Source organism: Terrapene carolina, unplaced genomic scaffold (assembly GCF_002925995.2).
Source record: "Terrapene carolina triunguis isolate 2854851 unplaced genomic scaffold, T_m_triunguis-2.0 Scaffold180, whole genome shotgun sequence".
Lineage (NCBI taxonomy): Eukaryota > Metazoa > Chordata > Testudines > Emydidae > Terrapene > Terrapene triunguis.
This window is the reverse complement of record NW_020664531.1, coordinates 7,373,748-7,388,135: the sequence shown is the minus strand read 5'-3', so window position 1 is coordinate 7,388,135 and position 14,388 is coordinate 7,373,748. Positions and strand designations below refer to the sequence as shown.

General features: G+C 43.0%; 1 protein-coding gene across 1 annotated transcript in view; it reads right to left on the bottom strand.

The window, feature by feature from the left end:
• LOC113407020 (ATP-binding cassette sub-family A member 13-like) overlaps window positions 1-14,388 on the bottom strand; it is a 289,939-nt gene that overhangs the window by 246,011 nt on the left and 29,540 nt on the right. Inside the window, exons 6-8 of the mRNA XM_026654099.1 lie at window positions 13,453-13,616; window positions 8,024-8,148; window positions 723-856 (exon numbers count right to left, since the gene is read on the bottom strand). Of these exons, the coding sequence (XP_026509884.1) occupies window positions 723-856; window positions 8,024-8,148; window positions 13,453-13,616 (423 nt within the window). The remainder of the gene's footprint in view (window positions 1-722; window positions 857-8,023; window positions 8,149-13,452; window positions 13,617-14,388) is intronic.

The following is a 14,388-nucleotide window of genomic DNA, read 5'->3' as shown; positions in this document are numbered from 1 at the left end:
TTTATTCTGCATATTATTTCAAAAACCCACCTTTTTAATAACTCTGCTCAAGCTAGCAGCTTGTGGATGCTTTGTGGATATGGTGGCTAGGACAGCAGCCCGGACTAGCTGCCCAAGTACAATCCTGCCTGAGCCCCTGGGTACCTACTCAGGTAACTAGCCCAACATGCCTCCGGTGCTGCTGCAGCCACAGCAGACCTTGGGCAGAGCTAGAGCTCTCTGTCTATTTGCACTGGAATGCACCCTCCCTGCTGCAGTGCCATACCCACATTAGATCTCAAGTTGCCCGTATCCCTTTAAGCTATGTCCCCTTGTGGAGGATGCAAAGAAAGAGAAGATAGTGCTTGTGCCTTAAAGGGGGAGATTACTTGAAATGTTCTCTCCCATCTGTATCCTGTTTGCCTCTAAATAAAACATTCTCTCGCTCCGTTATAAATTGCTTCAAGTGATGATTGATGTTCTTCAAGAAGCTCATCATGTATCATGATGCAAATGTTGGCTGAACAAAACCTGCAGTGCTTTCATTCAAGTTTGTGGACTGATGCTGGGTGCGTGTCATTCACCCCGTATGAGATTATGCTGTCTTGTATGCAATGGCAATGCCTACTATGCAGCTACTTCTGAAAGACATTGCTTTAGCGTCTACGAGGGATGAAAAGCTCATTAGTTACAAAGGAAACAAACAAAACAAAAAAGGAACATTGACATTTTTAGAAATTTACCTTACTGAACTCTGCCGTATAGTTCAAGAGTTTTCCAATATGAAGATCATCTAAACCAAATCTGGATTCAAGTTCCACTTTGACTGCATGCGGATCCCACACAACATCCCAAAGAGTCAGGTTGTACCGAGAGCCTATAAGAAAAGATGAACTTAGGTTATACATTTCCTAAATTTTCTGAATTTGTATTCTAGTAACCGATCTCTGATAGGATCCAGCTGTGACACTGTCACCTTTTGATGTGAGAGATACTAAGATGGGAGTGTGTGCATGGGAGACAGACAGAAATAGTTCATATGCACAATTTCACTAGAAGTCTGTAAAAAGCAACAGAGTCCTGAGGCACCTTATAGACTAACAGATGTACTGGAGCATAAGCTTTCGTGGGTGAATAGAAGTCTGGTGAGTGGAGTTTATCTAACAGTATAAGGCAAATAGTACATTTGTTGAATTTTGGTCTGTTGTATTAGTAGCCAATACCAATTTTACTAATTAATTCGATATTAGAAGATACATCCCAAACAGTAAAAACACACAGTGGAGAGCTTTTACATTATTCAAGAAGGGATAAGGGTGGTATTCATGATTCAATACTGGTCCTCCAGGATGCCAAAGCCTTCATATTTTTGAACTATTCACAATTTTCACCCATCCTTAGACTTAAACAGGGTCTCAATGCGTAGATGAGACAACGGTGTAGGGAGGAAGGGTTTAGATTTATTAGGAACTGGGGAAACTTTAGGTAAAGGAGATGCCTATACAGAAAGGATGGGCTCCACCTCAGTCAAAATGGAACCAGATTGCTGGCACTTAAAATTAAAAAGATCATAGTTTAAAAACTGCTCTAAGGGCTGAGGGAAAGCCGACAGGTGTGGAGGAGCTAGTGGTTCGGACAGCAACATCCCTTAGGGGAGGATCTATTAATGGAGATTCTCTATGTTCTAGTAAGGAGGAGAGGATGGAAGATGATAAAATACCGGTAGGGTCTGATGAGAAACAGTCAAAGGAAAAAAGTCCCATTCAATTACATCATGTAATGGCAGAGCACTAAAAAGTGACAATTTTTTAAAGTGCTCATATATCAATGCTAGAAGTCTAAATAATAAGATGAGTGAACTAGAGTGCCTCGTTTTAAATGAGGGAATTGATATAATAGGCATCAGAGAAACTTGGTGAAATGAGGATAATCAATGAGACACAGTAATACCAGGGTACAAAATATATTGGAAGGACAGAACAGGTCGTGCTGGTGGGGGCGTGGCCTTATATGTGAAAGAAAGCGTAGAATCAAATGAAGTAAAAATCTTAAATGAACCAACTGTACCATAGCATCTCCATGGATAGTAATTCCATGCTCTAATAATAAGAATATAGCAGTAGGAATATATTACCGACCACCTGACCAGGATGGTGATAGTGACTGTGAAATGCTCAGGGAGATTAGAGAGGCTATTAAAATAAAAAACTCAATAATAATGGGGGATTTCAACTATCCCTGTATTGACTGGGTACCTGTCACCTCAGGACGGGATGCAGAGATAAAGTTCCTTGACACTTTAAATGACTGCTTCTTGGAGCAGCTAGTCCTGGAACCCACAAAAGGAGAGGCAATTCTTGATTGAGTCTTAAGTGGAGCACAGGATCTGGTCCAAGAGGTGAATATAGCTGGACCACTTGGTAATAGTGACCATAATATAATTAAATTTAACATCTCTGTGGCGGGAAAAACCCCACAGCAGCCCAACACTGTAGCATTTAATTTCAGAAAGCAGGACTACACAAAAATGAGGAAGTTAGTTAAACAGAAAGTGAAATCCCTGGATGGAAACCTTTTAAAGACACCATAATAGATGCTCAACTTAAATGTATACCCCAAATTAAAAAACATAGTAAGAGAACCAAAAAGTGCCACCGTGGCTAAACAACAAAGTAAAAGAAGCAGTGAAGAGGCAAAAAGGCATCCTTTAAAAAGTGGAAGTTAAATCCTAGTAAGGAAAATAGAAACGAGCATAAACTCTGGCAAATGAAATGTAAAAATATAATTAGGAAGGCCAAAAAAGAATTTGAAGAATAGCTAGCTAAAGACTCAAAGTAATAGCAAAAAAAAAAAAAAAATAAGTACATCAGAAGCAGAAAGCATGCTAAACACCAGTGGGGCCACTGGACAATCGAGATGCTAAAGAAGCACTCAAGGACAATAAGGCCATTGCAGAGAAACTAAATGATTTTTTTGCATCGGTCTTCATGGATGAAGACGTGAGGGAGATTCCCAAACCTGAGCTGTTCTTTTTAGATGACAAATCGAGGAACTGTCCCAGACTGAGGTGTCATTAGAGGAGGTTTTGGAACAAATTCATAAATTAAACAGTAATAAGTCACCAGGACCAGATGGTATTCACCCAAGAATTCTGAAGGAACTCAAATGTGAAACTGCAGAACTACTAACTGTCATCTGTAACCTATCATTTAAATAAGCTTCTGTAACAAATGACTGGAGGATAGCTAATGTGACGCCAATTTTTAAAAAGGGCTCCAGAGGTGATCCCAGCAATTACAGGATGGTAAGCTTGACTTCAGTATGGGGCAAACTGGTTTAAACTATAGTAAAGAACAAAATTGTATGACACATGGATGAACATAATTTGTTGTGGAAGAGTCAACATGGTTTTTATAAAGCGAATCATGCCTCACCAATCTACTAGAATTATTTGAAGGGGTCAACAAGCAGGTAAACAAAGGGGATCCAGAGGATATAGTGTACTTAGATTTTCAGAAAGCCTTTGACAAGGTCCTTCACCAAAGGCTCTTAAGCAAAGTAAGCTGTCATGGGATAAGAGGGTAGATCCTCTCATGGATTGGTAACTGGTTAAAATACAAAGGGTAGGAATAAATGGTCAGTTTTCAGAATGGAGAGAGGTAAATAGTGGTGTCCCCCAGGCATCTGTACTGTGCCCAGTCCTATTCAATATATTCATAAATGATCTGGAAAAAGGGGCAAACACTGAGGTGGCAAAATTTGCAGATGATACAAAATTGTTCAAGTTAGTTAAGTCCCAGGCAGACTGCAAAGAGCTACAAAAGGATCTCGCAAAACTGGGTGACTGGGCAACAAAATGGCAGATGAAATTCAATGTTGATAAATGCAAAGTAATGCACATTGGAAAACGTAATCCCAACTATATATACAAAATGATGGAGTCTAAATTGGCGGTTACCATTTAAGAAAGATCTTGGAGTTATTGTGGATAGTTCTCTGAAAACAGCCACTCAATATGCAGCAGCAGTCAAAAAAGTGAACAGAACGTTGGGAATCAATAAGAAAGGGATAGATAATAAGACCAAAAGTATCATATTGCCTCTATATAAATCCATGGTACACCCACATCTTGAATACTGCGTGCAGATGTGGTCGCGCCATCTCAAAAAAGATATATTGGAATTGGAAAAGGTTCAGAAAAGGGCAACAAAAATTATTAGGGATATGGAACAGCTGCCATATGAGGAGAGATTAATAAGACTGGGACTTTTCAACTTGGAAAAGAGACAACTAAGGGGGGATATGATTGAGATCTATAAAATCATGACTGAAAAAGAGAAAGTAAATAAGGAAGTGTTATTTACTCCTTCTCATAACACAAGAGTTAGGGGTCACCAAAAGAAATTAATAGGCAGCAGGTTTAAAAAAAATGAAGTATTTTTTCACACAACGCACAGTCAATCTGTGGAACTCCTTGCCAGAGGATGTTGCAAAGGCCAAGACTATAACAGGGTTCAAAAAAGAATGAGAAATTCATGGAGCATTGGTCCATCAATGCCTATTAGCCAAGATGGACAGGGATGGTATCCCTAGCCTCTGTTTGCCAGAAGCTGGGAATGGGTGACAGGGGATGAATCACTTGATAATTACCTGTTCTGTTCATTCCCTCTGGGGAACTTGGTATTGGCCACTGTCAGAAGACCGGATATTGGGCTAGATGGACCTTTGGCCTGACCCAGTATGGCTGTTCTTATGTTCTTAAACTAATGGTTAACTATTGTGAGTATTTCATTCTTTTTGGATGGAAACTGCTTTTTATTATAAGAATAAAAAAAAGGCTCAGATTTTCAAAAGTTTTCAACATTGGCCTAACTCTGCTTCCACTGAAGTCAGGGTGACTTCAGTAGGAGCAGAGTTACGCCAACACTGAGTGCTTTTGAACATTTCAGCCTAAAGTAAGTGTTCAAGTTTACCATAAATTTGCTCATAGGTTCTACTTCAGTTAAGAAAGAAATGGGGACCCATTGTATGCTTTTGAACGCACTGGTTTACTGCCAATGATATTTGAGCCAAAATACCTGATTTCCTCCCCCATTTACTGAGTCAATAAGCGAAGACCCTGAGTGCAGTCATCAACATTCTCTCGCGACCGTGGAGGTTGGAAATGTCACAGGCATTGCATACACAAAACTACACTTCACTTCTTTGGAAATTCCATGTATACACATTAGATATATAAAAGGCTACAGAATCTAAATCTGGAGCAAACATTTTTCAAATGGCCATCATTTCAGTGACAGGATTCATTTTAGTCTCAAAGTTATCTAGGTTCCAGACAAATTTGGCATCGCCTCTCTTTTCTCATTCAAAGTTATTTACTTGGAACCACAGAATCATGAAACTGAGGGTACAGAAAGTTCTTTACACTAACAAGATGAAGCCCACAGCATTTTAAGTTACTTGCCTAATTAATATTTTGTGTGACCTTCAGACCGAGCCTGTCCCACTGTCTCCACACTGTGTCCTACATCTGGATCTAACCAGGTTGAGAGGTATGATAGGGTGGGGCACTATTTACATAATCTCAATAAAACATTTCCAAGAAGCTAAATTTCCTGTAGCCTTCAAATCTACATACATCCTAATCTACTCTGTAGGACAACACTTGCATTTAGATTCTTTCTACTTTTCCATTCCTGTCTTCTCAGTATTATTTCAGTTGAAAGGGAACAATGTCCTTCATTTTGCTCGATACTGTTGCTACACTTATTATTTGAGTTCCTTATTGTACACTGTAATTTGGCAGTGCCATCTATTGGAAAGGAGGATTAAACTGGTTAATGACCATAATTCAACAACAAGTCCTTAGCACTAACTAATAAAGGAAATCACAAAAAGCAGTTAGGACCACGTTTCAAGAATCTACTTTTCTATGTCATCTATTCTTATCTTATTTCTGGCACCTGTCACTCCAATATTCAAAAAGTGGCTAGATGGATAGTTTATAGATACTGCCTTGTCCCCTTTTCTTTGAGTAGTTTAATAACCACATTGCCACATCTCCCACGTAAATCTCACAGCTTAGCCTACCAATGGCATGAAGCCAGATGTGGAAGTCAGTGTCTCATACCAAAGCAAGCCTAACAGTGAGAAGTTACATATTGAAATGTGACAGATTATGGAGAAAACAGAAGTAAACAGCAAAGCAGATGATGGGATGCCCCCCATGCAGCGAGTGCCAACAGACCCTGCAGCGTCCCATTTATCTGAATTAGTGTGTTTAATTTGGCATGCAGTATTGAAACTGTATGCAACTGGGCTGGAATGAATGATCACCGAGGGGTAAATGGACTGTATTGTGCTAATAGGTTTTAATGAAGATGCAACTTCTGTACTCTGGGGTTTCAGATTGTGTATAACATTTTCGCTTTTAAAATCCTGACTCAGGGCTTGTCTACACTTAAAACTCTAGAGTGGCACTGCTGTGCCACTGCAGCTGTAGTCCTTCAGTGTAGATGCTACCTATTCCAACAGGAAGGATTCTCCTGTCGGCATAGGCAATCCACCTCCCTGAGAGGCGGTAGCTAGCTCGACGGAAGCTAAATTGACCTAGCGCTGTCTACATGGGGATTTAGGTTGACTTTACACTCAGAGATGTGGATTTTTCACACCTGTGACTAACATATTTAAATTGATTTAATTTTATAGTGTAGACCAGGCCTTAGTCATAATTTCTCTCGTCTGTAAGAGATATTCATACAGTTAGTTAAAATCTTATACTGCACACAATGTTTACTACACAGGCCACCTTTTCCATAGGCTCCAACACTGGGACTTACTTTCTGGATTTATTTGGGGTGGGTGGGAGGAGGGGTTGATTTGATTGTGAGGGATTTTAGGGCACAGATTTCAGTCTGTCCCATTAAATGAAATTCAATCCTGTGGAGGGGGCCAACATGCAACCTAAGTACCTCTTAGTCCTTATTTTGAGGGCTTATATGGAATTTAAGAGTCATACAGGCCTTGGGCTGCTCTTCTACACAGAAGGGGCCAATTAATCATAATCCTGATCTTATCCTGGGGAGCCATAAGTGGAAGAGGAACGGAGTGGTGTCAGCCATTCAACTGGCACAAACACCAACCTGCATTTGCAGGCCAAGATAGCGAAGGATGAGTCAGAACAATGCTCTGCTTACCACTCAGTTGAAGTGTACCTGCCTTGCCTAGTGCTTGCTGCTGGCTGTACAAGGGCCATGGTTCGGGAAAGCACTGTGAGTGAGTGTTTAAACTTGCACTCAAGTCCCGTGAGACTTCATTGATTTCAATGGGACTTCAGCACATTTTTTTTTCCTGAATGGGGCCTGGATGGCTGCAAGAGGGAGAGTCTGACACAGCTCCTGACCAACAGACTACACCCCTTGGTGTACAGCATGCTCTTAAGTTCTTGGCAGGATCCTGCATGGCTGGGTGCACAAGGGAAAGCCTCCCAATGACTCCTTCTCCCTCAAACTCAGTCCATGCACCTGTGCAGCAGATGGGATGCAGCCCTTGAGCAAAGACTGTCATTTACAATAGGAGACAAAGGAAGCCTAAGGTACGACAACCACATTAATTTTCACTTGTATATAGGCCAAAACTTGAATCCAGTTCTCTTCACAACCAAAGGAAACTGAACTAACCCATTGTGAAACACCCTCTCCAAAGAATCACCACTAGTAAAAGGAGATCATTCTCAATGTGATCTATTGGGTCTGCACTGTGTGTTTATGAAAGGTTTGCCAAGATGCATGATAAATTACAAAAAAAAATGAATAAAATGCTTAACAGACAATTAAAATTATGCCTATCCAAGGCTCTAGGCGCCCCAACGCACAATAACAATACAACGCAAATCTCAACAGTATTAAATGATCAGCTCACCAGGAGCTCAGCCAGCTGCCTACAAAAACATTATGGCTCCATCCTGACATGCCTGTAATTCATGCGGCAACTTTAAAAGAAAGAAAGCAAAACAAACAAACATACACACACAGCTTTCAATTACCTTCAAGGCTCCAGTCTTGCAAGAAGCGCAGTGCTGTGATGGTTATATTCAGTCCTATTTTCACTGCTTTGTAGAAACTTTGGTTTGATAGAACTGCATCTAAATCTTCTAAGGATGCTAAGGAACTGAAAGCAAAGTGAAAAATCAAGCACTTGTCACAGCACGGCAGCATTGTGCGTATTCTTTGGAGAGGGCAGCAGAAGGATTGTGAAGTAGAGCTGGATGAAACTTTTTAACAACTTTCTTTGTCAAAATATGGGGTTTTGTCAAATGAAGTTTCTAGTGAAATGTTTTGCTTGGCAAAGTTTTCTAAACAAAATATTCTAGAAAACCCTGAGTTGGATGACTTTGGTGATCTGTCTGGGGTGGATATCTGAGGGTTGTCCATTATCTTGCAAAACCTGCAGAACACCTTCAAAAGACGAGCCTGAGCATCTAAATTCATAACTTTGCTAGACACTAAAATTCATGAGCTGACTAGACACACTGGATTTATGGCTTACTACAACAAACTATAACCTAGTTTCACCCCTCTCCAGTCATAGGAGGGAAAGGGAGGGGTAAAAGGGCCACTTCACCTTGAATGGTCCCTTGAAATGTGTGTTAACTACTTATGCTAAACAACCTTGTATTTAGCTGTGACACTCTCCATACATGTCCCAGACCCGAAGAAGAGTTCTGTGTAGCTCAAAAGCTTGTCTCTCTCACCAACAGAAGTTGGTCCAATAAAAGATATTACACCTCACCCACTTTTTGTCTCTAATGTCCTGGGACCAACATGGCTACGATGACACTGCATATAACAAAATCATGTAGTTTATTTTCTAAATTTCTTCAAACAGACCAGCTCTGTTGTGAAGTTAATAACATTATAAATTTAATTTGATGATACATTTTGGAATCCACACCAATTTTATCTGACGCTTCTTATAGCTTCTTCTACCCCATGGCTGTTATGCAAACGAAAATCCAACCTTTTTTTTCTTTTTTTTTTTTAAACTTAGCTGTTGATGTACTTTGCAATTTCAAACAACAAGAAATTGCAAAAAAAAAATTGCTTACCCGAAGAGCTTGGGGGGGGGGGGTTGTCATTTAGACTAGGAGATACCATATGACAATTTTGCACTCCAGTCCCTTTCTCGTGTATTCATCATGTGCTAGATTCTGTTCTGCACCGCCTGAGAGGTACAGCAAAGAGGACAGTCCAGTATTCTGCCTGAATTTTTCATGAGCTGGAAGCTCTAACTTATGGCAGCCTCCTACAGCTATCAGTGAGCTTCTCTGCCACCCAGAATGGCCTAGATCTGAGCATTAAGGCCGCTTTTTCTCAAGACCCCAACCTGCCCCTGGCATGCTCAATGCTGCAAAGGGGCGCAGGCTGCATTCTTTGAATTCTCACACAGGCCATTGTGGTTTATGTATGTCACCATGGTATATAGAAGCAGGGGCTAGAATTTGGCCCAATTCACTGTGGCCAGGGCCGGCTCTACTGTTTTTGCCGCCCCGAGCAGCGCGCCCCGCGGACGGCGGGGGCAGTCCATGTGCCATTAGGGCGGCATGCGCATTTCCGCGGCGACGGCAATTCGGCGGCAGCTTCTGTCTTCAGCCGGAAGACAGAAGCTGCCGAATTGCCGCCGCGGACAGCTGAACATAGAAGTTGCCACCGCCGTGGAAACACGCGTGCCACCCTAACGGCACACAGACTGCGCCCGCCATCCTCGGCGGCAATTCGATGCGCTGCTTGGGGCAGCAAAAACACAGGGACTGCCGCCCCTTTCAGATTGCCGCCCCAAGCACCTGCTTGGAATGCTGGTGCCTGGAGCCGGCCCTGACTGTGGGTTACATTGAGTCAGTTAGGCACAGTGCAGATTAAGGGACAGTGAGGAGTTCAGTACCAAGGGGAAAGCATCTTAGATACATTCTTCCTGAAAGCAATATGCCTCTCTGAACTCCCGGTCATGGTTGCTGCTACAACCTTTATGGGGGGCAGCCTGCACTTTGCTGCATACAACTTCCATTCTGTGGCCCAGTGCTGAGATGATGTGGGGCCATGATCCCACCTCCTCCCTGCCATCTTTGGAGCACTGTGCACCCTTTGGGCATTGGGGAGGGAGCAGGAAAATGAAGTAAAGGATACAAGGGATAAAAGATTGACCATCTTCATATTCTGAGACGGCAATCATGTGAGCAGTAGCTTCTATACCAGGGGTGGCCAACCTGTGGCTCCGGAGCCATATGCAGCTCCTTGAATAGGCACTGAATCCGCGGCTGGAGCTTCAGGCACCAACTTTCCAATGTGCCAGGGTGTGCTCACTGCTCAACCACAGGCTCTGCCACAGGTCCTGCCCCCACTCCACCCTTTCCCACCCCCTCCCCTGAGCCTGCCGTGCCCTCCTTCCTCTCCCCGCCCCCAGAGCCTCCTGCACGCCACAAAACAGCTGATCAGGAGGTGGGGAGGGAGGAGGAGGCACTGATCAGCGGGTCTGCTGGTGGGTGGGAGATGCTGGGAGCAGGTTGGGGAAGCTGCTGGGGTGCTGCTGACGTATTACTGTGGCTCTTTGGCAATGTAAATCGGTAAATTCTGCCTCCTTCTCAGGCTTAGGTTGGCCACCCCTGTTCTATATCTTGAAGCTTTGCAAATAGTCATTTGTGGGCATTTCATTACTAGAGGGCTCCAGAGGTTATAGAAAGAGCTATAAAAGTATGAATATCCTCTTATACAACAGAACTGACCAAAACTAGCTGACTTCTTAGGGGAAGTCCCTGTATAACCGGTTTTAAATAACATATATGCTCTGTCCCTTCCAACCTCTTCCATGGTTAATGTAATAATATTTTGACAGGGCTGCTGAGCAACAGGAAGCAACATGCACAGAATTTGTTGTTGATTTAATTAGGTTAATTATTTGATCCACCATCGTGGCAGTGAGATAAAATTTGCTTTGCCCATTATTGCCTCAGGAATCTAGCTCAGGAGGCAGACCTGAAAGGGAAAAAAATCACCTTACAATCAAGATCCTTTAATACCTCGGAAACACCAAGCTTCTGAGGGAGTTTTCAAGCCATCCAGATTGCCTGAGAAGTCCTCCACTTTTTGGTAGTACCACAGTTATGGGTGTCAGAGCCACAAGCGCTGCACCCACGTACATGCCAATGCATAGAGACCATGATGTAGACTGCCTGAGCAGGGCCCAAAGAATACAAACGTTGAGCCCCACCACTCCTGTCACTTATTCTGAATAAGTGAGACACAATATTATCTTCCCAGTTGCAAACAATGTACAGGTTTGGTGCTTTTTAACAAGGCAAAGAAAAGCCTTAAGTAGGAGTGGCAGAGTCAGTGCAGAGATTTTCAATTTCCCATTCTAAGCACATGTGGTGTGGATCCCATGCATGCTGCAGATTCACAGAAATGACTGTAGAATATGTGGGTTAAATTCTAGGGCGACTGGGTAAAATTCTATGGCTTGTGTTATACAGGAGGTCAAACAAGATGATCTGAAGGTCCCTTCTGACCAATCAATGAATTGGTCATTTTTCCAAAGAAATTCCTGAAATTGCTACTTTGCATCAAAGTCTCCATTGTGTCTCCCTGCCTCACTTTGTGTTCCTCTGTACTTCCCCATAAAGGTAAGTAGTTTGTTGCAACTACACCTCCCTCCTGGTACTGCTCCCCTTAAAAAGAGAGAGGCAGATAGAGATTTCTCTGGCACACAGGGCTTGTCTACACTGACAGTGCTGCAGCTGTGCCCCCGTAGTACATAGTGAAGATGTTACCTATGCTGATAGGAGAGCTTCTCCTCTTGACATAGGTACTCCACCTCCCCAAGAGGCAGTAGCTATGTTGATGGGAGAAGCCATCCCATTGACACAGCTCTGTCTACACCAGGGAAAATCCACACCGCTGAGCAACATAGTTATACCAACGTAAGTTCCTACTGTAGACCTAGCGTCTTGTTATGCTCTGATGCGTCCAGGACAGCAATCCCAAAATACAAAGAAATCGAAGCAAGACATGGTAGGTAGGTGGTCAGTCAAAACATGAAATAACCATGAACCAGTTAAGTTAGCAACTATCTGAACAAGACATAACAGCACATCCTGAGTAGCCGCACACACTCAATGCTATGCGTGCATGAGCGCACTCACACACAGAGACACTGGAACACTGAGTTTAGGGAGCAATAACAGGAAATGAACAGGAACAGAGAGCAAGAAGCAGGAAGGCAGCACACACACCTCCATGACCTGAGCTATCAGTCTGGGAAGACCAAACAACCCAACCTCACACCAGAGCCATTACTGGACTTTTCTTCTAATTAAGAGGGGTTATTTCTAGTCAGTTTGGCCAGTTAAGGGGCCATGGAGGACATCTGTAGAAGGAAGCTTTCAGTGTTGTATGGAGTGGGTTGCTTAAAGCAACTCAGCACTGAAACGGGGCAGGGCTACACTTAAAATGCTGCGCCACTGTAGCGCATAAGTGAAGATGCTCCTATGCAGATGGGAAGAGGATTAAGTGGTGAAATAAAGTCACTTACCTGACACTGATTTCTACAGATTGCCAAGTGCCAATTTAATTGAACTACATTGTATTAAAGCACTTAAGAAATAAACTAGTTTTAAAATGATAGGCATTCAAATGGATTAACGTCAAATGGTCTCAAAGGCTTCAATATTTCAGATCCTCCTTGGATTAATGAAAGCGATAATGTAATAATAATAATATATAACTCTCCATCCAGAAGAATCCCATCAAACATGACAAAACTAACACTCTCATATACGAAGGGATCATTTCAGTCACCACTCACATGCAGCAACCTCCCAAAGATTTTTCTGCTGAGATGCACAAGGAGGAAAGGTAGAGTTGCAAAAGGGTCTGGAGCAAAAGGCAGGGACTGCAGAAAAGGAGGAGGAAGGAGTCCCAAGCTTCCCAATAGCATAGCCTATAGGTACAGGTATCTGCTAAGTAAGGCATAGGTATAAGTGTAATAGAACTATTACAAATTCAGAAGGGTGTGGGGGGGAAGGGGCGGTTCCCAACTGAATAATTCTAATATTGGGCCAGATGTTGGGACAAGAACCTACCAGACCTCAGTGTTACTGGGCAATTCTTAAGTAATCAGTATAATTAATCACACAATCAATAGATCAGGCGACAATAGGGCCCAGGGCCTTTTTTTCTGGGCAAGTGTTGGCCTCACTCTGCTCCCACTGGAGTCATCTGTAAAGTTCCCATTGACTTCAATGCAAGCAGAGGGAGGCCAACATGGACAATCCTGCCTTATATCTATATCTTGCTATGAATTCTCCTGCTATTGATTATGCAAGTGGGAAGTACAATGAGTTAGATAAAAGCATCATTCCATGGAAATAAAAGAAAGCACAAATAGGGAAAACAAATACATTACCCAGATTTTAGTACTTACTTTTTAATAGTCTGCAGAAACTGAGCTGTAGCACGTATCCCACCTTCTTTGTAAAGGCTGCTTGCCTGCAGCCATGGGAGTGAACGCAGAAAGTCCCAGAAATAGGGTTGGTTGTGGAGGCTTTCAACTACAGAAATCATCTCCTCAGTTTCATTCCAGTCCATCTTGATTTTTAAGAAAAATGTGTTAAATGTGACCCAATTATTTCATTGGGGGTGGGGTGGGAGAACAGCAGCTGTCCTCTGCTTCCTCCCATACACAGGAATTTCTAACCATTTAAAACCCTTCTGGGGTGTGGCATTATGGACTAATGAAATTCACCCTAGGAATGAGTACACTCCTTTTTCGACTCATGGTGGTTGTAACTCTGCTCAGGGCCGGCTCCAGGCACCAGCTTCTCAAGCAGGTGCTTGGGGCGGCCGTTCCGGACAGGGGCGGCAGTTCCAGGTATTCGGCGGCAATTCGGCGGACGGTCCCTCACTCCGCCTGGGAGTGAAGGACCTCCCGCCAAATTGCTGCAGCAGATCGCGATCGCGGCTTTTTTTTTTTTTTCTTTGGTTTTGGCTGCTTGGGGCGGCCAAAACCCTGGAGCCAGCCCTGACTCTGCTGCATGTGATTCTCTTGTGGGAAAACAGAGTTATGAAAAAAAACTAACTAGCCCTTTTCTCTGCTTCTGCTCATGAGTGTACAGGACATGCCACTGCTAGGAGATGGATTCTTTTTGAAATCTGAAAGATGATTAGCTTGACAATCGCACAACAAAACTGTAGAGTCTAGAGAATCATAACTACTCATCTGCAAGGGGTGAAGAGGAGTGCTATAATGAAGCCTCTTTGTATGCCACCCCCACTTTGCACCCAGGGCCGGCTCTAACTTTTTTGCCGCCCCAGATAAAAAAGAAGAGCGCCGCCCCGCCGTAACACCCCCCCCCCCCCC